This window comes from Dipodomys spectabilis, unplaced genomic scaffold, assembly GCF_019054845.1.
Source record: "Dipodomys spectabilis isolate Male_0828 unplaced genomic scaffold, ASM1905484v1 ptg000145l, whole genome shotgun sequence".
NCBI classification, from domain to species: domain Eukaryota; kingdom Metazoa; phylum Chordata; class Mammalia; order Rodentia; family Heteromyidae; genus Dipodomys; species Dipodomys spectabilis.
Window position 1 is genome coordinate 20,252,023 of NW_024870822.1, and position 27,656 is coordinate 20,279,678.

Below are 27,656 nucleotides of genomic sequence, written 5' to 3' on the forward strand. Positions count from 1 at the left end.
AACTGGGGGTGTGGCACAAGCAGTAGAGCACTGGCCTAAATTTAAGATTCTGAGTTCAATATCCAATAGTATACACGCGTGCACATGCGCACACACACATACACACACACACAAAGGATGTTATCATGTTATCATGGATCTGATTCCACTGATTATTAGCAGTGTGACCATGGATAAGGAACTAGACCTTTCTAAGGCTTGGTCTTCTCATCTGTAAAGTAAGAATTATAATAAACTGCCTTAAAATACTACAAGCAATGTGGGAGATGAGTAGGAAGAACTTAATATAATGTCTTACCCAGTAATTTGTTGAGGAAATTTTCCTATTTCCAAACTACTCATCTTAAAACATTGTACCTATTATATGACAATTTCTTTTGACTTGGATTTTTAATTCTTACAGAAATACTAGGAGTAAAAAAAAAGTCACAATGGCTCACAGAGGTGAAGTGGCTTGCTGATGTCACAGTAAATGTGAGACCAGACAAAACTTAAAACTGCCTCATCCACCATTAAATCCTATGCTTTTCTCCACCAAGTTGTGCCTAGTTCTACAGGCAGTGTGTGCCTCAGAGAGGGACAAAGAAGAGAAAGCAAAGCCTCTTTGGAGGTCTCCAAACCTCCCTGTTCAGAATAAATCCCCCAATTATGCTTGAAGTTGGATCAGCTTTTGAAATCTCCACTGCACATTCTTTTCCCATCAAGTTCCTTGAAATTTCTTTTTAAAGAGCATCTAGGAAAAGCCACTCTTATTACTTAGAGTCTGTCTTTATTTTCCTAATAAACAGACCTTTGGTCAGACAAAATAGCCTCTTTTATTTTCAATCAATTCTTGAATATTTCAGCTGATTTTCGTCTATGTGGCTTGAAATTGTGATCTGGGAAAGGCTGATCCTGCACATTGTCTTCCTATAAGGGAAGCCCCTTGAGGATCCTCAACTTGTTATTTTTAATCACTGTAATCTCCTTTCAAAGGAGTTCCTGGTTAGAAACAGAGCAGGCCTTTCAGGGGCTTTCTAAAGCACAATTATTGAGGGATGGGGGGGGGGGTAGAAGCAGTGGAAGAGAGAGAAGAGGAAGTCAATATAGCACTAACAACTTGAAAAAAACTGCATAATAATCTCAACTAAACTCAGGCTGCAAGGAAGAAGCCCCAGGATTCAATGTTTTAAAACTAGTGATCATCTTATTCCAGCCTAAACTGGACTAGGCTTTTATTCCAAAAAGCCTATCCTCTGATTGAGGGCCATGGAAAGAAGAAGCTATTTGGAGATTAAACTGGAAGACAGAGGACAGAAATTCAAGGCAGGAAAAGAAATCATTGATCTCAAGGACTCTGAAGGATCCTAACTGGAGTAGGGGGCGAGGGAGGGGTGGGGGGGAGAGGGGGAAGGACCAGGGGAAAGATAACTTCTACAATCCTAAATCAATGCACCCAGAATAATGCATCAGATTTACATTTAACATAATTATCCTAACAAAGTATCAGCCAATAGAAAATATCTCAAGTTAGGCCAGTGCCCTTTCTTCCTAACTTCCACTGTTGTTAGTCACACAATGTTTGCTCAGGAGGCCTTAGCATGGTTCCTGTGAGATCTTTCTTTCCAGGTCCCCTTGCCCTAAGAAAGGAGAAAAGATGATAATCCCACCTACAGCCTGAGTGGTGTTAAAGTCCAAAAGCCTGAAGCTTTAGGCTGGGGAATTCCGGGCCCTGCTCTTCTATTGCCTAGCTTATTCTGCTTGGCCTGGGCTTTTAGGGAGTTCTGAGATTTCTCTGGCCAGGTGATTAGGGAATATGTATCCAACCAGTCCTGCCACCACAGTTCCCAGTGGTCAGCCCAACAAGAGGATTAGTGTGGGAAGAGATGCCAAGAAGACACTTGGCCAGAGCTCCAGACTAGCCTAAACTACCAAAAAAAAAAATAAAAATAAAAATCTTTCTGGGTTAAATTAGTTGTTTTAGACAAGACTTCTAATGCAGAAAACACCATTCATTCATTCATTCAATCAATCATTCATTCAACGAATTGGTGAGGACCCGACGAACAAAGTCAGTCATTGGTAAATGGGACTGGAGGAATGGTAAAGAAACCTACTTTTTAAAGAAACCTACTTTTAAATATGGGATATACATGCGCGCGCACGCGCGCACGCGCACACACACACTACACACACACACTACATACACTACACACACACTACACACACTACACACACACTACACACACTACACACACACACTACACACACACACTACACACACACTACACACACACTACACACACTACACACACTACACACACACACTACACACACACACACACACACACCACTTGGATCAGGTATATACCACCTATCCTACCTGCTGTCCCTCAGGCACACTCATCTTTGCCACCCAGAGGAGTTGGATAAAACAGCTCCTTTTACAGCTGGGAACTAGGTTCAGAGAAATTAAATGGCTTGCACAAGGCCCCTAAAAGGAACTCCTTTTTAGTTTGGAGTCATCTCTTCTGCTTTAAAGAGTGGGATTGGCTTCCTCCGTGATCTCAGAACCTCTGTTCTCGGGAGAACTGAAGAAGTCCAAGAGTTTACTACACTCAGTTCCCTGAGATCCACGCCACCCACCTTGGCGACGTGAAGGTCTTCCCCAGCCTGCTCGACAAACAACCTGACGCCAGCAGCGACAAACCGCGCGCTCCCTCCAGACCCGGTGCGTTCTCCCCCAGCATCTTCCATGGTGGGGTGCCCAGGAGCCCCTGGATGTACCCGTCCCAAGGTGGTTCCTGCCCACGTGTTGAGGACGCTAGCGCGTGCAGGGCGCCCGTAGTGAGCCCGGGTCGCTCCAGGTGAAGTTAAGCCAGGTACGCGAACCCAAGAAAACCAAGTGTTTCTGGCTCCTGGTGCCAGTCCTGCGCGGGGCGGGCTCCAGCTGACACTGCCCAAACTTTCTGGGGGGCGTTGCTCCCGCGATTCTGTAGGGAACCAGGAGGGCAGGTGGCGGGGGCCAGGCTCCCATTTGCCATCCAGCCCCGGCCCTGCCCCAGGTGAGATCAAGCTGGTCTCCCTCCCCATCTTTAATCCCAACGTCCGGCTCGGAGAACGGCGGCGGCGGCTCGGGAATAGACGTCTGGGACAACCTGGATGAGCAGGGCCTTTAGGGATGGCCTCAGAGGTCTTAAGATCGAGGCCCAGGGAGGGGCTCACCGGCTTGGATAGCCCCTCCTGGCACTCCCGAAACCTGGCTCGCAGAGGAGTCGCGTAAACACGACGAAACATCCCCGGGGCGCGGGCTGCCGGAAGTCCCACAGCCATCAGAGTAGGCCTCTGAAACCGGGGGTCCCCCTTCTGTTCTCATCGGAATCTCCCTCCCGTTGGGAGCCTAGCCGGGATTCTGGGGGGTGACTCCATTCCTACTGGAACCTCTCCCGGAAATCCAAGGTCCCGTTCCTAGCCTCGGACCACAGGAGACTTAATTTGGGGGAATCTTTCCAAAGACCCTTCAGAGAAGAGCGCCTGGTTCTTTCTTCCCTGAGACCCAGGATGGCCTGGGGGGAGACACTGAAGTCCCTTCCCCGTGAAGCGACCCGGGCACGCCGGGGTGACTGTCCCGCTCAGAGCCAGTTGGTGAGAATCTGGTCTCTCCGCTTCACTGATGCAAGTGCGGAGAGCTGCCCTGCCCTGCCTTGGGACACCCAACCTGAGAAAAGCCAGGGTTCCACCCTCCCCCGCGCCCCCAGCCCCAGAGAACCGCCCGGAGCAAAGCGGGACCACTCCCCTCCCGCCCGCCGAGGCCGGAGTTCCGCGGGGTTCCCTCGCAGTCAGGCAGGTGAGCGTGCCGGCGCTACAACCCCAGCCTGGGGAGCCGCGCGCCCGACCTCCGCGGTCCCCGCGACGGCCCAGGACGCTGGCCAGAGATCTCCGCACACAGCTGGCTGCCAAGAGGGCTGAGGACAGCCTGGACGGAAGGAAGGGTCCTGGCGGGGCTTCGCCAACCCCGTGCGCTCGGGGGACTGTGCGCGCCCCTCTAGTGCCATTGGGTTCGGGGCCCACTGGAGGCTAAGTCCGGCACTCCCCCCACGCCATCCGAGGCTACTTACCGCGGTAGCTGCTCCCCGGCTTGTAGAAGTCGGGGTCGCCTTCCACGCGGAGGCTGAACTCCGTGTAGCCCTCACGCCGCGTGCCCTGGGCGCGCAGGATGCGGCTGCAGTAGCCCTCTGACTTGGCCACTTTGTCCAGGGTCTCGTCGAAGGCCAGTGCCGTGGCGAGGGGTAGCGCCAGGGCCAGCAGTGCCAGACTCCGGCTTAGCTTCTGGGGCGTTGGGGACAGCCTCATCATCGCAGGGGGTGGAGGGGTGAGGGACCCCCAACTTTGTGCTGCTGTCGCTGATCCTCGCCGAGCGACTCCTGCCTGAAGGGGGTCCCGGCTGGCGGTAGGCGAGACCCGGAGAAGCTCCAAGCCGCGGGCTGGTGGCACCGAGACCTGCCCGGCTCCGTTTGGCGGCGGCTGCCGAGCTGCGCTGCGTGGAGCAGAGCCCAGCCCGCCAGCCGAGCGAGGAGCGAGCGAGCGGCGCAAAGGAGGGGAGGGCGGCGGCGAAGGAGCAGGAGGAGGGAGGGCTGATTTTTTTGCCCAGATCCCCAGGCGCAGCGCCGTTTTGTTTCGAGCCGGGCGATTAGCGGAGCGGTGCTGTTTATTTTGCGACACTGGATTCCCAGGGTCTGCTGGTGGAGATCATAGGATGCCGGGACCCTGGGAAGGGAGGGGGCCGGGGGGAAGCTCTGTCCCACTACCCAGGGAGGCTGCTTCCCCTGACCCCCGGCTTACACCCTGAGCCCTGAGGAAAAGCCTAGGAACTAACTTTGACGCGCACCTACTCTCAGTGTAGCCAAGCTAGGCGGTCTACTGGCAGCCCAAGTTCATGGTGGTCATTCTTTTTTGTGGTTGGTGGTGGTCGTGGGGCTTGAACTCTGGGCCTGGGCGCTGTCCCTGCGCTCTTCAGCTCAAGGCGAGTGCTTTACTGTTGGGACCACAGCGCCACTTTGGGTTTCCTTGTGGTTTATTGGAGATGAGTCTCAGGGAGTTTCCCTGCCTGGGCTGGCTTTGAACCGTGATCCTCAGATCTCAGCCTCCTGAGTAGCTAGGATTACAGGTGTGCGCCACCGGCGCCGGGCTATGGTGGTCATTGTCACTGCACACAATAAACATTAGATGACTTTCACTCATTTTATAGGCGAGCAGACAGCAGCAGATGCGCTGACCTCGCGGGCTCCTGTGCCCTTCCCGTGGCCACATTGGACCAGCTTGGACCAGAGAGGTGAGGATGGAGACCAAGGACTTATCTGGGTCCAGCAGGCATACTGCCCGGGGCCACAGTGTTTTTGGAGATCTATGAAAATGTTTTCTTTAAAAGCAGAAGGGACAAAAATAACGTTTCGATTACTGAAAACGTTTTGCTATACAACGTTAATATATTCCTCTTTATACCCACACAGCTATAAAATATGGTTTTAATATTGCTTTAGGAAGACAGGAGCCCACAAAGAAAGAAAAAAGACTGCCTACAACCCACGAAGGTCCTCATATGGCCCTGGAAAGGCGTTTCTAAAGAATCCAAGAAGAGTCTGTGTTCTCTGGGCTTAGATTTTAGTTCAGGTTCACAGATCCCAGACACTGCTTTGGGGAGAGGTGCTAAGCCTAGGGACTCTCTGGGCAGGGACACCAGCCAGAGGGCCAGAGGGGAGAAGGCCCAGGGCTGGGTGTTCTCACTGTTTCTCAGCAGGAGAGACATGAATGGCGCCTTGCCTGTCCTGCCACTCACCCATTGTGAGACTGGGCTGGACAATGTCTCCCAGCTTATTTCCTGCTCTCAAAGGGGTGGGGGGAGTAGAAGCTACCAGATCCTTCCTGGAGTTGTGCTAGAATTCAATATAATGTCTCATATAAAGCACTTGATCTGGTCATCCGTATTTCCCAGCCTTGGAAACACGTTTAGCCCCCTGTCTCCCTTGAATATATATAAATTTGACACCTCCTCTCCGCTTTACCTGCTTTTAGAACTTTGGCTTCCCCCCTACTCTTTCCCCCAGGGCCTTCCATTCACAGTAAGGGCCTCCCTTTAACAATCCCTCTCCAGTACCCCCACCCACACACAATGCACTTTCCAGGTCAATTTTTCCTTTTTTGTTTCTTGCCCATCAGTACCAACAACCTGAAGGAGATGTCACATTAGCGGTCTACATTCCCCCCTCCTGCCCACTGCTGACTCCTTAGTTCTTGTGCTGTGATTCATTCTGTAGCACCCTCTTCCAAAGGTCACCTGAGAATAAGCCCCCTCTGTAGCCAGTTATAACTGAATCCCAAGAACTGACCCTTAGCAGCACCAGATCCGCTGACCAGCTCTTCTCCTTCACTCAACTGGCTTAGGGCTCATACCTGACTGCATGTTTCAAGGTTCCATTCATCCAACAAGCTTTCACTGCATGGAGATTTGAAACCAGGCTCTGTGCTGAGTGGTGGGACAAGAAAGGAACAAAAGCTCATTCACTCATCATCCTTCCATTCGTCCATCTACCCTCCCACCCATGTCTAAGGCTTCAGACATGGCTGCTCAGTATTAGGGTACAGACAGACATGTTACTTGCTTCTGTGGATCTTATAGTCTTGTGGCAAAGGCAAATATTAATTACATGATTATGAATTTTTTAGATCGCAATTATGATTTTATGCTACAAACTAAAATGAGTGGTTCAAGAGAGTGTACTTGGTGGTATCTCGTGGGGGAGGGAATTACCAAGGTGAATAAAATATACCTCTTTCTTCATAGCGGATTGTTGTATGTCCAACTTGCCAAATATGTGCCTTTGAACATCTTTTCATTTACATCAACATGTCCAAATTTAAGTTGGAGGTGGGCGGACATGGAACAGGCACGAACAGAATATTTAATGTTTTTATTGGACATGGATAGGAAAATCATCTAGGGAATGGACTATGCTGGTATGGAACAGGGAGTGGCCTTGAACTTATTTCTTTGTCTTTTTTTTTTTTTTTAATTTTTGAAACAAGAGCTTACTACATGTTCCAAGCTGGCCTGGAATTTTCTGTGTGACCCAGCTGTCCTCAAATTTGCAGTCCTTCTACCTAGCTCCTGAGAGTTTGGATTACAGGATTAAATAAATGCTGGCCAAGAACCTGCATTTACCCAGCTTGGTCATTCATTACTTTGGTTGGTTCCATCATCTGGGCTGTGACAGCAGGTTCCAATCAGCTTACTGAGTTCCAACCCTGCTACATGAACTAGATTTTCCTAACCCAGTTCGGCTGTCACTTTCGACCTCCGCTCTCTCCTCCACACATCCAATCCATCACCAACATCAGCAGCCTCACCTCCAACTACCTCTGCGAGAATCTGTCTGTTTCTCTCCCCCTTCTTCTGCCACTTACCCAAGCCAAGTTGTCTTCCTCTCTCAGCATGCTAACTGATCTTCCCCTGTCTTGTCTGCCAACCTGTCCTTGGCCCTGAAGCTCAAGTGATCTCTCTTAAAATGCAGATTTGAATGTCAATCCTGGGGTTGAAATCCTGAGCAGTGAATTTCAAGGTTCTTAGAATAAAGACAGATTTTTTAAGACAGCCCTCAAGGCCCTCCGTGCTTCATCTGCCTCTCAATCCAGAATCTCTTCTTCCATGGGCTCTGGCCAGTTTTAGACACTTTTGCCTATGATTTCCCCCTTACTGGATCCTTGCAAATGCTCTCTACTATCTCCTCGCTGCCACTCTCTGATGGCCAACGGCTATGCACCTATGCACCGGCACCCTTTCAATCTCAGGAAAAAGCCACTGCCTCAGAAAAGCCCTTCCTGATTTCCTGGTGATCTCCTGAACCTAGCACTTTTTAACGGATTCAAGCTGTTAAATACTTACATATTCATGTTTTTTTGTTGTTGTTGTCTTTGTTTGTGGGGTCCACATCAACATGGCATGTGTATTCTGAGCACCATGTATGCAGTATGCTGCTGGAGTCCGCGGGGCAGTGTCTATCCACCCAGGGACTGTGGCGCCATGTCTAAGTTGCCAGGGTCTGTGGTGCCACAACAACATGGCCAGGGTCTGTGGGACTGTGTCTGTGTGTCATGCTTGATTTTCGAATTATGTATTTATTCACTGCCTATCTCAATCACTAAATTCTAAGCTCCATAAGGGCAAGAATACTATGAGGCTGACCAGTATATCCTAGTCCCTGGCTCATAGTTGAAAAATCTATTATAGATAGGTAGATAGATAGATAGACAGACAGACAGACAGACAGACAGACATAGACATAAGAGTCAGCAATAGGGCTTGAACTCAGGGTCTGGATTCTGTCTGTGAGCTTTTTTGCTCAAGGGAGTGCTCTACCACTTTGAGCCACAGTACCACTTCTGGTTTTCTGGTGGTTAATTGGAGATAAGTCTCGAAGACTTCTGACTGGCTTTGAACCTCAATCCTCAGATCTCAGCCTCCTGAGTAGGCAGGATTATAGGTGTGAGCCACCAGCGCCCAGCAAGCTCTATAAATATCTGTTCCTGCAAGCTGGGTGTATGGCTGTGGCCTGTAATCCCAGCTACGCAGGAAGTGTAAGATAGGAAGCCAGCCCAGACAAAGATGGTGAGGTCCTACCTGAAAAATAACTAAAGCAACAAGGCGTGGGAGGCATGGGTCAAGCAGTAGAGTAGAATACAAAAACCTTTAACAACCCCATCCCTGGTGCTCGCTAGCTCAGCCCACGTTTCAAGTTAGCTTTTAAAGCCTTGATATAGTCTGTTTTTATCCATTTCATCTGGACACCAGGACTGCCCTGCTAGGTTCCAGTATCCTCTCTTTCCCTGTTGTCTCTGCACGTTGGCTTAGCGGCACCAGCCTAGAGTCTTCTCAAGCCTCCTCCTGTTGCAACTCTCCTCTCTGGACTGAGGTCCTGCAGTCTCTGCCCCTCCAGACTTAAGAAAACTCACAAGAAAGAAGTCTCTTATTTTGATTATTGTCTTCTACTGGATTGTCATGTGTCTCTGTCTCATCTCCTAGTAATGAATCCAGCTTATTTTTTTATTTAATTTCCTGTTCAGATGTTTTGTTCTGTCGTAAAATATACTGGACTTCAAGAAATCTCTTTCCAGTTTGGTAGCCTACGGCAGAGCTGATGTTAGTTGCTAGGGTGTTGCTAGGGAAAGTCATTTAGCCTGGGCAGATAATTAACTTTATCAGTGTGTGGGGGTAGGTCACTGAGAAGAGCTGGGGGCTCCACTACTTCAAGAAAAAAATTCCTTCGATCTGCTTCTTGCTTTCTCTTTCTTTCTTTCTTTCTTCCTTCCTTCCTTCCTTCTTTCTTTCCTTTCTCTCCCCTTCCTTCCTTTTCTTTCCTCTCTCCCTCCTCTCTCTCTCTCCCTCCTTTCTTCTTTTTCCTTGAGAAAAAAAAACATTTTTCTAGAGTAATGTTCTTCTAAGTGTAAGTCATTAAAAATGAGTGTCAGACATCTGCCGCAAATGCAGATGCCAAAACCCTACCCCAGCCCCACTGAATCCGCACTTTGAACAAACTCATGTGATGTTCAAGAAACTCCACTATCCTGGCTCCATCTAGCTCACCCATGCTAAGCTGCGTGAAGTTGGGAGGGTCCTGAGAATTCCAGCCTAGGTCTAAATTGCTTATGCAAAAAACTGGAATGTGCAGTACCTATCTTCTCCACCTCCCAGGAGTTTGAGAAATGAATAAATGAGTAACTAACATCACTTTATACATTTCAAAGTATTCATTAAAAAGTTCTTATTGTTATTATTCTTGTACTTATTTGTAATAAGATTAAAAAAAATGCTCCATCTTCCTTTCCTAACTCATAGGATTTAATTGATAAGTTTTGTAAGAAGAGATTTCAAGAAAAAAGAAAGCAGCCTGGCAATGAAGTTGGATTGTTCAGCAACCTATTGTTTTCTGTCATGAGGAAAAGTTCCGAACATGTGTGCAAGTGAGTTAGCAAATTCTGAGATGAAGTTATGGGTGATAAGTATATAATAAAAATCCTTAAACATATTAATTAACTCAGAAGCTATTTCTTAAGCACTAGCTATGTTCCAGGCATTGGTCACTGCTCATTACCTTCGCAATTCTGAAGCTGATTGAGTCCATCCCACAATTTTACCCACAGTATGAGTTCCTCTGGCCACCTACTCTCTCAAGTCCCTAGTCCTCCAATTTTTTCCTTTTCTCTGATCTCTGGATCATAGTTCTAACCTGTTTCCCATTGCCAGATTCAGATTGGGATTATAGAACATCATTTTCAAGGCAGAGTCCCTCTGCCCTTAAAACTCTCATCTCATTTATACTCCTTCATCTTCTCTGGTCACCTACAGCCTCTAGGTCATGCACCTGCAGCCAGGGTGAACTCTACAGCTTGCTGCTCAATGCTCTGCTATAGGTCCAAGAGACTAGCAGGAGACTAGCAAGTCTAAACTGATAATTTAGCTATAGCTCTACCTCCTACATGACAAATAACTTGGCTTCTCTCCGTATCTTCAGCCTCTCCCTTCAGTCCCCTTGATCTTGGAATCTGGAGCTGCCCACAGCAATCTCATCCATTTCCTCACCATTTCCTTGCTTTGACTCTTCCCTGTGATGAAGCCTATAACTTTAATCACTTTGGATTTTCCCACCCATCCTGTCAGTTCCTTCCGTATCTGGTCTGAATACCCTGCTCACCTATTTTTAACCTTATCTTCAGCAAGACTCTCACTCTTTAATGTGTGTGCATTCTCTCTTATTAACCCCTAACCTAGATCAACTAAGCAAAGCAATGGGAATATTCCAGATTTCTGTGAGTTCTGCTACTTGAAACCCAATAACCTTGCCAATTGCTCTGGTACAAACTCTTGAATACTATGTTTAACTCTACTTCTTTTGTTGTTGTTGTTGTTTTTGGGTCCGGTCGTGGGGCCTGAACTCTGGGCCTGGGTGCTGTCCCTCAGCTCTTCAGCTCAAGGCTAGCGCTCTACCACTTGAGCCACAGCACCACTTCTGGCTTTTTTCTTTTTGCTTATGTGGTGCTGAGGAATTGAACCCAGAGCCTCAGGCATGCAAGGCAAGCACTCTACCACTGAGCCACCTTCCCAGCCCTTAACTCTACTTCTTAAAGCTATTCCTAGTCACTTTCCTTTTCCATCCTTGTTGGTGGTTTACATCTTTCTTCTAGTTCCTACCATTTTTTCAAGCTGGATCACGCTTGTGCATTCTTTGAGAAGTAACTCCCTCTCCTATTTCATCCCTCAAGTAGAAAACATTAGATGTTAGTTCTCTCAAATCTCTACATCTCCTGCTTTCTGTGAGCACTCATCTAGCTATTAGCCTCTTTCCATCTCTTATCTTTTTGTTTCCCTTCCTTGTCCATGTTCTTGGCTGGCACACAGATTAAGCCTCTCATGTCTAGAAGGAGAGCTTGAGATGATGCTAGACCTGATACTGAACTTATGACTAGTCCTGTTTTCCTCCTCCTATACCCTCCATGCTATCACTTACTTCTCAGTTTCTGCTCATTTTCCATGTAGTATCATTTGGAATCAGCATGGGTCGTTTTATTGAAACTGCTCTGAGCGAAGTCACCTAAGACCTTCTACTTCCCACACCAGTTGTCTGAATTAAAACAGACACAAGCTATAAGTAAGGTGCCTATCACTCACCCCTTGCAGCTCACCCCTTGCAGAAGTTAAAGGGCAGCACCAGGGAAGGCCTTCCAAAGCTTCAGCCTGAAGATCCCTTAGTCCCTCTGCTTTGGGTTTATGCAGTAGAGCATGCCCTGTGCCCAGATGCAACAAAGCTTTCCAGGTACAGCTGTGGGCAGCTCCCAAGACTGCAGATCCAATCATCCAGCCAGCCCAGGCACAACCCACATTCCCATGCGTCTCTTGCTGTGAATCTAGCAAGCTAACTCATGCTGAGCTATAATTTTTGTAAGGAAAAATTTTATCTTAAATATTTTATAATTTTACACTTACACAAAGGAAGAGCGAATGGAATAACGGACCTCCTCATTAGCATATATTTTAAATTATTACCTTTAAATAAGCTATACACAAATTTCTATTTGGCACATCACTTTATGAGTGCAATGCATCTTGACCAGTGTTACTCCTCCTAACCATTCTCCCATCTATCTCAACTCTACCCATCCCAGGTTACCTACTTACATTTCCACATATGTACATTGAATGTTATGACAATATTTGTCCCAGAATTCCTCTTTCCATTCATCTGCCCTCAATCTCTAAGCCCCATTCCACTCAGACATGTTTCAGCTTCTTGATATTCATTTTGTTAAACTGTTAATTGTTCAGTCAGGCTCAGAGAGAGCCACCTTTTTGAAGTTATGATAGCTTCATGGCTTGGACCACATGACCATGGCACACTACTGCCACCTGGTGACAGAGATATGAATGTGCAGCAGAATTACGTAAGGAGTGTAGCACTCAGGACTCGGGTCACCTCCCTGGGTCTGTTTTAGAAGTTTTGATTGTTTGCCCTTTGAGAATAGTCATTGAGTTTTCTTACTATATTTAAAATAATGTCTTTGCATAAAGTGCTCAGTGTATTTATGTGAAATTTAGTCTTTGATCCATTCATCAAATATGTATTAAGATATAATTTCTTCCTTCAAGAAACTGCAGGATGCTGGGAATGTGGCTTAGTGGTAGAGTGCTTGCCTAGCATGCATGAAGCCTTGAGTTCAATTCCTCAGTACCACATAAACAGAAAAAGGCTGGAAGTGGTGCTGTGGCTCAAGTGGTAGAGTACTAGCCTTGAGCACTCAGGGACAGTGCTCAGGCCCTGAATTCAAGCCCTAGAACTGGCAAAGAGAGAGAGAGAAAGAGAGAGAAAGAAAAAGTAAGAAAGGACAAAAGAAAGAAAGAAAAAAGGAAGGAAGGAAGGAAGGAAGGAAAGAAGGAAGGAAGGAAGAAAAAACGGCAGAAAGAACAGAGGAGGAGACATGTACTTGAGTTCTTGCAGCTTGAAGAAAGGAAAAGATGAAAAGGAAGAGGTAGATGAGGGTAAAGCAGACATGATGAAAAGAGCTGGAAATGAGAAAGAAGACAGAAATGGCCAGAAAGAGCATCTAATGACAAAGGAACACCTAAGAGTCAATAAGAAAGAGCAGAGAGCACGAAGCTCCTATCCTCCAATTATCTTAATGAGGAGTCCATGTACTACAATAAAAGGCAGGGTTGTCTTCCAATTAACTGTGGCCTAAGTTTTCATCCAATCTAGAAATACAATTGCTTGCTCAGGTCTCAGGTTTACCAATTGGATGTGGCTTCATTTCTGTCCTCTAGGAGAGAGTGAGGGAAAGGGAAACATTGTCCAAAAAGAAATGTACTCATTACCTGTGGCTGGGAATGTGGCTTAGTGGTAGAGTGTTTGCCTTGTAGGCATGAAGAAGCCCTGGGTTCAATTCCTCAGTACCACATAAACAGAAAAGTCTGGAAATGGTGCTATGGTTCAAGTGGTAAAGTGCTGGGCTTAAGCAAAAGAAGCTCAGGAACAATGCCCAGGCCCTGAGTTCAAGCCCTAGGACTGGGAAAAAAAAAAAGAAGAGACTGTAAAAAAAAAACAAAATACCCCAAACCCTTTAGTCATTTTCTGGCTTGCATTACTACACATCACCTTTAAATAAATAAATAAAATGCCCTCCAACTGTTAACTTCAAAGGTATAGATAGCTAAAGTAGCTGAGGGGGAGGGAGATTCTAGAGGGTTAAGAAGATGTGCCTGCTGGGTGACGGTGGCTCACGCCTGTAATCCTAGCTACTCAGGAGGCTGAGATCTGAGGATTACAGTTCAAAGCCAGCCTGGTCAGGAAAGTCTGTGAGACTCTTATCTCCAATAAACCACTAGAAAACCGGAAGTGGTGCTGTGGCACAAACTGTAGTATTCAGAGGTTAGATGACTTATTTTCCCCAAAGTCACAATCTATTTGAACACTTATACAGATCAAGAGACACCTCCCTGCCAATTAAGGCCCAAGACAAATGGCCTCTGCTCTCTTCCTTGTGTCCCTGCAGGCTAAAGTGGTTTGAATGTTTTAGAAAGGTATTAGGACTTGATGGATCAGTAGGATTAAAAGAGAAGAAAGGAAAAGGTGTCCTTCATAATGCAGACTGTAGCACAAAGGATGAAGGACAAATGGATACCCCTCCCCCCTCCTTCCAAGTGTGTAGCAGCAAGTCTATGTCCAAAAATTACATGGAAGCTGTTGTAAATGGCGATGAGTCTCTGGCATCAGGGTTCCCCTCAAAATGTTCATAAAAAAATACTGTACAGAGGGGTTACAGTTATATGAATAAGGTAATGAGTACATTTCCTATGGAGCATTGTCACCTCCTCCTTTGTTTTTCTCCTACCATCCCTTCCCTCTCCACCTCTGCAACTCCTCCCTCCCTGCCTCCCCCCAAGTTGTAAAGTTGGTTTTCAACACAGTGTCTTGTACATCTCATTGTTACAATGGATCAACCTGCATCCTTATTTCAGCAGGGCATTGAAATCAAATACAAGGAAAACAGGGGTTATATCATGGGGGAAGAACATAAGAAAAAAACAAAAAAAATCACATAGTACATTATAAATATATTAAAAACAATAGCAAGAAAGATAAAACCACTTGTGTCCCTATCTTGGGGTTCATTTCGCTTAGCATCATCTTATATGGTCATATGTACATAGCTTTTGACCTTTTCTGCTTGTCCTAGACATATATTAGTTATTGCAAATAAGGGAAACCATGGAACCTGTTTCTTTGGGCCTGGCTTACTTCACTTAATATAATTTTTTCCAAGTCTTTCCATTCCCTAACAAATGGGGTGGTGTCAGTCTTTGTGATGGAGGCATAGAATTCCATTGTGTGTGTGTGTGTGTGTGTGTGTGTGTGTGTGTGTGTGTGTATCACATTTTCTTGATCCATTCATCTACTGAGGGGCATCTGGGTTGGTGAATAATACTGCGATAAACGTAGTTGTGCTGGTAGCTTCAGTATGGCCTTGTTTATGATCCTATTTGGGTAAATGCCTAAAAGTGGGATTGCTAGGTTATAGGGGAGCTCTATGTGGAGTCTCTTAAAAAAACTTTTTTTTTTTGGTCGGTCATGGGGCTTGAACTCTGGGCTTGAGTGCTGTCCCTGTGCTCTTCAGCTCAAGGTGAGCACTCTACCGCTTGAGCCACAGCGCCACTTCTGGTTTTCTAGTGGTTTATTGGAGGTAAGAGTCTCACGGACTTTCCTGCACGGCCTGGCTTATAACCGTGATCCTCAAATCTCAGCTTCCTGAGTAGCTAGGATTACAGGCGTGAGCCACTGGCACCCAGTCTGTGGAGTCTTTTGAGGAACATCCATACTACTTTCCAAAGTGGTTGAACAAGTTTACACTCCCACCAACAATGCAGTAAAGTTCCCTTCTGTCCACATCCCCTCCAGCATCTGTTGTTATAGCCATTCTAATGGGGTGAGGTGGAATCTCAATGTTGTTTTGATTTGCATTTCTTTTATGGCTAGAGAGGTTGAACATTTTATCATGTGTCTATTGGCCATTCTTACTTCCTCTTCAGAGAAATTTCTCTTTAAATCTTTAGCCCATTTACTAATTGGGCAGTTGTTTCTTTGAGGATTTGGTTGGGGATTTAATTTTTTTTGAGTTCCAAGAATATTTTAGATATGAGACCCTTGTCGGTTGTATGGCTAGTGAAGATCTTCTCCTAATCCATGGGCTTTCTATTGATCTTGCTAGCTATGTCCTTTGCCATGCAGAAACTCTGCAGCTTCATGCAATCCCATTTGTCCAACCTTTGTTTGATTTGTTGTGTTTCTGGGTCTTTATTAAGAAAATTTTGGTCTGTGCCAAGGAGCCTTGGAGTTTCTCCTGTTCCTTCCTGTAATGTTTTCAGGGTATCTGCTTTGATTTCGCAGTCTTTGATCCATCTGGAGTTGATTCTGGTACAGGGTGATATATAAGGATCTAGCTTTTCTCAAAGTGTTTTTTCAAATTAGTGTATAATAATTGTACAAAATAATAGGTTTCATCATGATATTTGCATATATGTATATAATATACTTCAATCATATTCACCCCTCAGTCTTTTATCACACCTCCCACTGTTTCTTTTCCTTTTCTCTAGTAGTCTTCCTATTTTCATGTTTTAAAATGTAGATTCTGTATATGAGAGAAAACATGTGACACTTATCTTTCTGAGTCAGGCTCATTTTGCTTAGCATGATCACCAGTTCTATTTTCTTGCAAATGACATGATTTTGTTCTTCTTTATTACTGAATAAATAACACCACTGGGTATATATACCACATTTCCTTTCTCCATTTATCTGCTGCCTGGGCGCCTAGGCTGATTCCCTAATTTGGCTATTGTTCGGGTAATGCTGCAATGAACATGGGTGTGAGGTATGTCTTTTGTATTCTGACTTTGATTCCTGCACTTACTTTGTCCCTGGTCCTGGATTCTCATTATATTACTAAGGCAAGGCAACTCACTCAGGTGCTGACCTTTTAGAAAGATTCCTAAGCAGACTGACAGTCCTTCCTTAACCTTGAAAACCTGGCTGAAACAGAGCTTCTTTGAAGACTTTGCTGATGCCCCTGGGTGGGCCAATCATTCTTGTCTCTTAGGCCCCTGGGTTCGACCCTCCTGGTATCTTCTACATAGAAGCATCATCTATGCACACCTCTTGCTATCTCTCCTGACTATCGTTATTTGATTGCTTTCCCACTTGTCTAACACCTCTCAGGATGGTGTAAACTCCATGAGGGCAGGACCGTCTGTCTTGCTTTTTGTGGCAGCTTCAGCCCCTTGACTAATGTATGGCATATAGTAAATGCTCTAGTTAGTTGCACAAATTGCTTTCTTAGATCTGGAAATTACTCCTCCTGTTTTTTTAGATGACTATCAGTAACATTTCTTCCTTTTTTTTTTTTTTTTGTAGTACTAGGGTTTGAACTCAGTGCTCCATACTTTGCCAGGCAGAAGTTCCACCACTTGAGCCATGCCCCAGCCCCTCATTTCTTTTTACTGAAGTAAAAACTACTTCTACAGGATCCTCCCTAAATAACTCTAATTTACTTCCCCAAAGTAGCCTCTCATGATTATAAAGTATTTTCAAAACCCTCCCTTTATGGGGTAGAGTCTAATTCCTTTCCTCTTGAGGGTGGGCTGGATTGAGTGCCTTGCTTCTAATGACTCCAGGGACTGTTATAAAAGATACTGTGACTTCTTTTTTTGCTTTCCTATGTAGCTTTCTCTGGAAATGTTAGGTTCCAGGACATGACAAGACACTCAGGCAATTGTGTGCAGCCCCACATGTATCAGAAACTGAAGCTTCCTGCCATCTGGAAAAGCCAATCTTGGAAGAGCCCCTTGGGTCCAGTCCAGCCATCAGAGGATGCAGTCCTACCTTCTGTCTGCAGCACAGAGAGCCAGAGCACTTAGCCAGGTCACTTCTGGATACTTGGCCTACGGAAACTATAAGACAGTAGATATTGGTTGTTTCAAGCTGCTCTATTTTGGTATGATTGGTTATACAGCCATAGAAAACATACAGCCCTTTCTATATTTTTCTGAAAATTACAGCACTGTGATATTTTCTTCTTTTTTCCAAGTTAGACATGGTTTCTAGATCCCTTGTGCTTTCCTCCTTCCTAAGAGTATAGTGAAGTTTATCACCAACCCTGAAAAAGGCTGAAAACTGAATTAACGTATGTTTTGCTGTCCCCAAAGGGAAAGGCGAAATCTTTTCACTGAAAAAAGGTGTTGGTGTGCCTTGATTACTCCCACTCCATTTCATTATAACCAATTATAGCACACAGAGTTAGAAGAATTTCACACTTAACACCTATATATTCACTACCTTTATCCTATAATGAATGTTTTACTATACTCGCTTTATTACAAATCTAATGATCTCTTTCTTGTCCCCATTAGATTTATTTTTTGATATACTCTGTAAGTAAGTTGAAGATATCGTATTGACCTTTTGGTCAACCAAAATTTTTCGAGTCCTTTCCTTACTTGTTACCTTCCTCCAATGATTCCTTCACACCTTCTACTTGTTCTTAAAATGAGAGACTTATGTACATTTACTTATATAGAAAAGCAGACAGCTCTAGGAGAAATGGAGCAGGTCTTGAAGATGGGAAGACATATGAAATACTACTAAATCTTTCACTTCCTATCCATGTGATATTACATGTGATATTAAGCAAATGGCTTACCCCCTTAGTGTCTTGATTCTATTTTTTTTTGGGGGGGGTTCCAGTCGTGGGGCCTGAACTCTGGGCCTGGGTGCTGTCCCTCAGCTCTTCAGCTCAAGGCTAGCACTCTACCACTTGAGCCACAGTGCCACTTCCGGCTTTTTTCTTTTGGCTTATGTGGTGCTGAGGAATCGAACCCAGGGCCTCAGGCAGCAAGGCAAGAGCTCTACTACTGAGCCACCTTCCCAGCCTTGTCTTGATTCTTTTAATCTATACAATGAAGATGATAAGAAAGCCTCTACACTGCAAAGATATTTGGAGGCTAGGAAATTGTGTATAGAAAGCATTTAGCATAATATCTGTCCTGTGGCAAGTACATAATAAAGGATGACTAGCATTATTTGGTCCACCAATCTGCCCATCCAGATAATTTTGAATTGAGTCTGACATCTAGAGTTACATATCTTCAAGTCTAAAAAGGCTGATAGATCTTCGTGCCAGAAATATAAGTTGATCCCGAGAGTGGAACAAGAATTGAATCTTCTGTCAGTCACAAATATTCTTAAGCTTGATATTAATTATACAAACACAATGAAGTATTAATAGCTATTGCTTGTAGAGCTGACATTAACTATTCATTAGCCAACTTTTGATAGTTATAAATCTACCTTGCTCTACTGTCACCTTGGCCACATTTCTCTGTGTTATCTGTAAGAACATCACAAATGGCTTTGTCAAATGCCTTGCTGATTGATAAATGTGTTTACTACCTCTATCATATTTCTTCTTTTACCTGCCTACTAAATTTTTCATTAAGGAAAAGTAGGCTGATCAGTTTGGCAGGTTCTTTGCAAATTCATGGCAGTTCCTAGCATTTGTATTCTTTTTGGCATGCTTATAATCTGTTTCTTGGAAAGTCTACTGTGGGGAGAGTGCTGGTTGTACACATTCCTCATTGTACCCTTCTTACTAGGAACTCTCCACTAGTTACAGGTGCTGGTGGGCCATATAACAGTTCTGACCAATGGGGAATAGGTAGGAGTTATTAGGTAAAATGACGGAAGGGTTTCTCCAAACAAAGGAACTTAACATGCAAGTTTGCATGTTTCTTTCTTTTATTTTTCCTGGAGCATGGATGGACACACATGGTAATGCTGTAGATGCTGCCTTGGACCCTGAAGTAACAAGGATGGCAAGGCCAAAAGACTCTTCAAGAAGTCCTTGAGCAACTAAATGCTTAGATGCCTGCCTCAGGACTGCTCAGATGATGAGAAAAACAAGTCTCTAAATTGCTTAGTCTACTGTTTGGGAATGATGTCCAAATTACTAATGTCCAGATGTATCACATCTGTCCTAGAACTGAATTAGGATCAACCCACTGCTCTGAAGTTTGAAGAGTCCATCTTCCGTGATCCAGAAATCAGGTTACAATTTGACAATTGATTTTCCAGTACCACCCAACTCCCCACTTTTCCCTGTCTACATGCTAGTGATGCTATACTTATGTAGCAGCATTTGCTACTATAAACCTCCATGCATTCCTGGGTAAGAAATTTGTTTATTGCAGGAAACATGACCTCTGCAGGGAAGTTCTCCTGGTGATGTCAGATGTACCTTTTTCCCCTCCAAGTCTTGCTTATAGTTCTCAAGAATACCTTCAGAACAAATCAGGGGCACGCCTAGCCAGAACAATTGGGCTGTGTCCCAGTGCCTCTTAGAGACCAGTGTGCTTTAAAACTGTAGTCCAGCATTGCTTGTCCCTGAAGTACATGAACGAGGGAAGCTTTTGGAGTTCATTGCTTCAGTTCACGTGAGGTATGCACAGTTAAGACTCTATCTTCTCCAAGTAACTTTCTGAGCCTCAAGGGACAGCTGTCAATGTGAATCCAAGGCTACTGTTATCCCTTGCTGCTTACTTCTAAGTCTTAAACCTGCTTCAAGCCACCTGTTGCATGCATGAGCCTCATCTCAGTTGACTCAGATAGAAAGGTAACTAGTACACAGTGAATCTGCTTCACACCCTCGTTTGTAGCAGCTCAATGGCCTCATTCTTCTTAGACTTCAGGCCTCTGAAGTCTGCCAGTGTAGATGTCACTCCTTCCAGTTCAATGACCATTCTCCTTGACAAAGAGAAACGCCTGGCAGAAGAGCAGTTCTGTTTCCTGTCATCCACTGCTCTTTTCCTTCAGCCGCAAACCCTTGACTCTATACTTATTCTCTACCCAGACAGAAGGAAAACGTCTGTTGGGTTGATCTCGACATTTCTTGCACGTCTCTATTCAGTCCGGTCTCCAACCTTCCTTAAACAATTCCTAAACATATATTTGCACATTGGCTGAATGTATCTAAAGATATGAACAAACTAATGAATTCAATCAACTGTGGAGATTCAACAGGGAGTATTCAGTTGCTCAGACTGCAGGAATGGCTTGGCGCTTTGTTTCTGTTACATGTACAGTATAGGCTGACTTTACTTCTTGACTATATTTGTGTAGCAACATTTGCTATTCAAAAACACCAGGGAGTCTTAGCAGAATATACTTGGAAAACAATCTAGTAGAGAAGTGAGTGCCTGAATTTATTATCTCTTGAGCCAGTCCTTCTCTCTGCCAATCTAGATCCCAATTCCTTCTTTACTTGTGTCTTCTTACTAGTTTTCTCAGAGCAAAGGATGATTCTATGAAGCCCAGTCTCTACTCAATCAAAAACATATTAAATAATCTATTAAGCATCTCTATTTTAAAGCTCCTCATTTCAGAAGATACTTATTTTAGGCAGAGTTCTTTGTGTCATTTGAAAAACAGCAGGAATCGCAGAGTTTCTCAGATAATAAGTGCATTAGGCTCTGTAAGTCACATGGTCTCCCTGGTAACTACTCAACCTTGCCCTTGTATGTGAAAGCAGCCATGAACATCACATAAACAAATGAATGTGGCTGTGTTCCAAGGAAATTTTATGGATAGACACTGAAATTTAAATTCATGTAATTTTCATGGATCACCAAATATTCTTCTTCTTTTTGTTTTTTAGACATTTAAAAGTACAAAAACCAGGGCCAGAAGCTGCTATAGCTCAAGTGGTAAAGTGCTTGCCTAGTATGCATAAGGCCCTGGATTTAATCTCCACTTCACCCCATCACACACACACACACACACACACACACACACACACACACACACACACACACACACACACACACACACACACACACACACACACACACACACAGAGATGGCACAGCACAAAAGCCATTCCTAACTTCTAAGGTGAAGAGGTCTGGATTTGACTCTCAGGATCTAGATTCTGACCCCTGAAATAGAGACACTCTTAAAGCTGGTTCAGACACAGACTCCGGTACAGCTAGGAACTGTTGAAACCAGAAGAGGAGGTAGGAATCTATCAGAGACTCAGGCTATGCTGGCTCAGAAGTGATCAGCTGGTGACTTTGCTATGTCAATCAGCTTTTGTCTATTCCTCTTGGTCCAGCTAGCTACTCTTTTGTACCTAGAGTCACAACAAGTAAATCAATAAGCAATCCAATATACTGGGTCAAATGCAAGAAAATTGGCTTGTATTCACAGGATGTTATCAGGGACTATGTAAGGCAATAGCCAGATTGGAGAGGAGTTGGTGGACAGAGGTTTTGATAACATATAAAAAGTTTGGAATAATGTATATAGATAATGAGATAGGAATCAGGTGAATCTTGGAGAGTTTTAGAATTTGGTGGACCCATTTGGTTACCATTGGCAAGAAGTAACAGAAAATCCCATCCAAGTAGTTAAACCACTGTTTACTATAGTGTAAGTATCCTAAGTATAGGATGTTGGTCCATTTTGCCTGCTGGTCCAGCTCCAGTTTCTAGGAGAGTAGCTGGCGAACAGTGGACATCCAGAAACTGTATTCCATGAACAAATGACTTCTCATATAGTAAATGAGCTCCAGGATTAGTGAATACCACAGCTCACTGATATTATCAAGGATTTATGGTCAGCCTATATTTTGGTGAACTTTGTCTTCAGGCTTGTTTTCTGTGATCACAACAACTGCAGCATGGCTACTGTTCATTATAAATAGACTCAAAAAATGTGATGTAAGAGAGAAGGGTACTCATTCCTTGAGCTTCTTTTTTTTATTGTGGAAATACTGTACAGAGGGGTTACAATTACATGGTTACAATTACATGAGTACATTTCTTATCAAGTATTGTAGCCTCCTCCTTTGTTTGCCCTTCCTATCCCTTCCCATCCTCCCCCCGCCCCTTTACCCATTCCTCCCCCCCACCCCACCAAAGTTGTAAAGTTCATTTTCTACATAAGGACTTGTACATCTCATTGTTGCAATGGGTCCACCTGTATCCCTATTTAAACGATTTGCTCTTTTCCCTTCCCCTCGACAAATTATACCGACATCAAATACAGTGAAAGTAGGGGTTATACCGTGGGGGAGGGACATACAAAGCAACAAAGAAATCATCTTATAAATATGTTAGAAACAATTGCATGAAAGAAAAAAAACATTTGAATACATATCTTAAGGTTCATTTCCCTCACATTAACTTATCTGACCTTTTCTGCTTGACTTAGACACATACTAGTTATTGCAAATAAGGGAAACCATGGGACCTATGTTTCTTTGGGCCTGGCTTACTTCACTTAATATAATTTTTTCCAAGTTTTTCCATTTCCTAACAAATGGGGCAATGTCATTCTTTCTGATGCAGGCATAGAATTCCATTGTGTATATATATCACATTTTCTTGATCCATTTTTCTACTGAGGGACATCTGGGTTAGTTCCATATCTTAGCTATGGTAAATAGCTGCAGTAAACATAGTCATGCTGGTAGCTTTAGTGTGGTCTTGTTTGTCAGCATTTGGGTAAATGCCCAAAAGTGGGATTGCTGGGTCATAGGGGAGCTCTATGTGGAGTCTTTTGAGGAAACTCCATACTGCTTTCCAAAGTGATTGAACAAGTTTACACTCCCACCAACAATACAGTAAGGTTCCCTTCTGTCCACATCCCCTCCAGCATCTGTTGTTATTAGAGTTCTTGATTATAGCCATTCTAACTGGGGTGAGGAGGAATCTCAATGTTGTTTTAATTTGCATTTCTTTTATGGCTATAGGCTGAGCATTTCTTCATGTGTCTATTGGCCATCCTTCTTTCCTCTTCAGAGAAGTTTCTCTTTAAGTCTTTAGCCCACTTATTTATTGGGCAGTTGTTTCTTTGAAGATTTGTTGTTGGGGATTTAATTTTTTGAGTTCCAGGCCTTGTCGGTTGTATGGCTAGTGAAGATCTTCTCCCAATCTGTGAGCTTTTTATTGATCTTGCTAGCTATGTCCTTTGCATGCAGAAGCTCTGCAATTTCATGCAATCCCATTTGTCCAACCTTTCTTTGATTTGTTGTGTTTCTGGGTCTCCATTAAGAAAATTTCGGCCTGTGACAAGGAGACCTAGGGTTTCTCCTATTCCATCCTGTAATGTTTTCAGAGTGTCTGCTTTGACTCCGTGGTCTTTGATCCATTTGGAGTTGATTCTGGTGCAGGGTGATATATAAGGATCTAGCTTTAGTTTTCTACAAGTGATTAACCAATTTTGCCAGCACCATTTACTGAAGACGCTGTCTTTCTTCCATTCTATTTTTTTTAGCTCCCTTATGGAAGATTAGATGGTTATAGGTCTGTAGGTTCATTTCTGGGTTTTCAATTCTATTCCATTGGTCCTGAGGTCTGTTCTTGTGCCAGTACCACGCTGTTTTGATTACTATGGCTTTGTAGTAGAGTTTGAAATTTGGTATTGATATTCCTCCAGCACTGTTCTTTCTGTTGAGGATCGTTTTGTTATTTTGTTATTTTTATTGTTCCATATGAATTTTTGGATTGCCTCTTCTATTTCTTTGAAGAATGAGGTTGGAATATTGATAGGTATCTCATTGAATTTGTAGATAGCCTTGGGAAGTATTGCCATTTTCATGATGTTGATCTTTCCAATCCAGGAGCATGGGAGTTTTTGCCACTTTCTAAGTTCTGTATTGATTTCCTTTTTCAAATTTTTTAAGTTTTCATCATAGAAGTCCTTCACTTCTTTGGTTAAGTTAATTCCTAGGTATTTATTTTTTGGTGCGGCTATTACGAATGGAGTTGCTTTCCTAATTTCAGCCACACTTTTCTCATTGTTGACATACAGAAAAGCCATTGATTTTTGAGGGTTAATTTTATACCCTACTACTTTGCCAAAGTTTTGAATCAGCTTGAGTAATTTGGGAGTGGAGTCTGTGGGATTCTTTAAATACATGATCATGTCATCTGTAAAGAGGGAGAGTTTTACTTCTTCTTTCCCTATTTGGATCCCCTTTATGTTTGCATCTTGTCTTATTGCTGTAGCTAGGCATTCTAATACTAGATTGAAGAGAAGTGGAGAGAGTGGACATCCTTGTCTCATTCCTGAGTTAAGAGGAAATGGCTTTAGTTTTTCACCATTAAGTATAATGCTGGCTGTAGGTTTGTCATATACAGCCTTTATTGTATTGAGGAATGTTACATGGATTCCTAATTTTTCCAGAACTTTCATTATAAAGGGGTGTTGGATCTTGTCAAATGTTTTTTCTGCATCTATTTAGATAACCATGTGGTTCTTATCCTTGCTCCTGTTGATGTGATGAATTATATTAATTGATTTGCATATATTGAACCAGCTTTGCATCCCTGATATTAATCCTGTTTGATCGTGGTGTATGATTTTTTGGATGAATTATTGAAGTCGGTTGGCCAAAATTTTGTTGAGAAGTTTTGCATCAATGTTCATCAAAGAAATGGGTCTATAGTTCTCTTTCTTTGATGAGTCCCTGCCTGGTTTTGGGATGAGGGTTATGATGACTTCATAGAATGAGTTCAGTAGTGAACTTTTTGAGCTTCTTCTTAAGAGTGAAGAAACACTTTCAGAGGCTTTAGCAGATATCTCCTCAATCCTATTGGCTGGAAATGCATCACATATAATTTCTGAACTACTTACTGGTTAAGGGAATGGTACTACCATGACTAGCTTCAATCTAGGTTCTCCTCTGTGGGTGATTTTTCCCCCTATCCTTCCCCACAGGGCAGGGTCCAGTGTTTTGAGACATACTTGAATGTCACAGTTGGGGAGAGAGGGTGGTAATAGCATCTGGCAGATAGAGGCCAGAGACACAGTACATAGGGTAACCTCTCTCACAAGAAAGACACATCTTGTTTAAATTATCAGCACTGAGGTTGAGGAACTCTGACTTACACCCTGAGTAGAAACCTTCTAAGGCTATGGTGGGAACCTCCTTCATTGAAGCCCATGGACAAGGAGGCACATGGGCATTGTTGTGAAATTAGGGTGCGGTCAGGCAAGACGACATAAAAAGGAGGGAGTAAAGGAGAAGATTCTGGTTAGGCAATCAACTAGCAAAATGGATTGGATTTTCCAGTTTTAGCTAGGGACTGAAAGAACCTTTGGAAAGATTTTTTTCTTTATCACTGCTGAACAAAGAGTTCTTGGCTTCTATAAGCAAAAAAAAGGGTTCCTGACTTTTTGGGCAAAATAAAAATGTTAACCTGCTGGTCATTTACCACTCTGATAACTACTCAGGTAGAAAGATCAGGGAGAACTGATGCCTATTGATTGCCTGCTGTGAGTGTTGGTACCAGGAGCACCTAGGAGGTGTGGAGAGAAACCCAAGGAGTTCCATGTATTACTCCAAGCAATCCTCAGACCTACACAGCACGACATGCAACACTGTGCCTGGTCAAATCACAAGGTGATTTACTTGTGAGCCAGAAAGCTGGGATTCTCCACCATATGCTACACATGCGATCACTTCTCTGAGCTTAGGTTGGGTGAAATCCAGCATTCAAGAAAGACTGTACCTAGAGAGGATACACAGTGTTGACAGGTGGGTTCTAGATGTCTCCGGTGCATCTTCCAAGGGAGACATGCTGGCTCAGAACAATCAGAAGAAAAGGCCGGTTGGCAGAGATCTGCATTGTTATTATTGTTCATATTATTATTTAATAGCTTACAAGGCGCAGGAGAGTCTCCCAATCTAAAACTCTGTGAATTAAATTATTGCTTTAGAGATTTCTCCTCCCTCTTCTCTTCAGCACATATTCAGTTTTTATGTCAGTCTGCTTTTTGAACCCGATGGAGGAAAAAAAAATCAGGCGTGATGTAAAATACAGCCAAAAATGTTCTGAAGTGTTCCTGGAAGACAGTATTAGGTCATAGGAGACAGTTCATCTACTGCTGCTGAAATTCATGCCTGAGAAGCCCCTCTTGCTGTCTAGAATTAGAATGCAGCTCAGTCTACAGGCAGACGTGCTGGGGGGCTCTGGAGGGGGTAGGGAGCCAGCTAGGCTCAGCTGTCCAAACAGGGGAGTTCAATGCCTTTGTCTCACACATCACTGAGCTCCATGGTGACTTTCAGCTGTCACCCAGGGGTGTTACGAAGGCTTTCTTTCCTCCCTCTTTCTCCCAGGAAACTTTTCTGTTTGCTTTGGGAGAAGAAGGGACCTGTAGTAGAGAGGCTGCAATTGAGTCTTACAAAGCAGCGGAAAGGATGGACAAGGAACTTCACTATTACCCACACTGGGAGCTACCAAAGCATTAAGCCACTCTTAAGTCCCTTAAGAAAGAGTTCAGGACACGTTATACAACACAGATCGATCTTAGTGGAAAACCAGGGGCTTTTAGCACAACTATTTGGGCTTCAGTTATCTAAACTCTAAATCTCATTTCACAAGTTATTGTAGGAAATCCAATAAAATATAGTCCCTGGTTCAAATCAGATGTTCAGTGATGTTCTTCTTGGATAATTCCTTTAACTGAGCCATGCTGATGAGAGTTGAGTTGAGTTTCATTGAGTTATTTTCCCCATGTGAGGGACCCCCCCCCCCCATCGATTATTTTTGCTATATAACTGTATGATAGGGATGACTGCTTTATTTGTCTCAGGATTCTGTGGGTCAGCCAGTGAGGCTGGGTCAGGTAGATGGTCCCAACATTGATTTTGCCTGGGGTCAGCCATGCAGGTAAAGTTACCTGGCAATTGGTTGACATCTAACAGTTTCACCCACATTGGCTGGGTCATTTCCTAAGTGGTCATGTGAGTTCTATGCATGGAAGATAAGTTCAAAAAAGCAGCAGGAGAGAGAGCAAGAGCAAGTGTGCTTCAGACCTTAGACTGCCTGCCATTCACTAACTGGCCTAAGCAAGTCTCGTGGAGGTAGGGAAGGATATAAGTAAGATGAGGCACACATAAGGGATGCAGATTTCATTGGGCTATTCCTGTTATGATCTTTCCCAGATTCCCTTTTCCTGGAAAACTTACCCCTTTTCTCACTGGGTTCCCCAGAGATATAGTGATCCAGTGACTATGTA

The 27,656-nt window shown here is 43.9% G+C and overlaps 1 protein-coding gene and 1 long non-coding RNA gene across 3 annotated transcripts in view; one reads left to right on the plus strand and one right to left on the minus strand.

Annotated features, from left to right (window-relative positions):
- Positions 1-4,517, minus strand: part of Spon1 (spondin 1) — a 265,873-nt gene extending 261,356 nt beyond the window's left edge. For both annotated transcript variants that reach the window (XM_042691690.1, XM_042691689.1), the window contains exon 1: positions 4,098-4,517. In XM_042691690.1, the coding sequence (XP_042547624.1) occupies positions 4,098-4,335 (238 nt within the window). In that variant the 5' untranslated portion in view covers positions 4,336-4,517. The remainder of the gene's footprint in view (positions 1-4,097) is intronic.
- Positions 2,636-9,955, plus strand: LOC122117831. Its single transcript, XR_006149239.1, has 3 exons — positions 2,636-2,710; positions 5,228-5,311; positions 9,869-9,955. It is a non-coding gene; the product is annotated as an uncharacterized LOC122117831 (long non-coding RNA).
- The last annotated feature ends 17,701 nt before the right edge of the window (positions 9,956-27,656 follow it).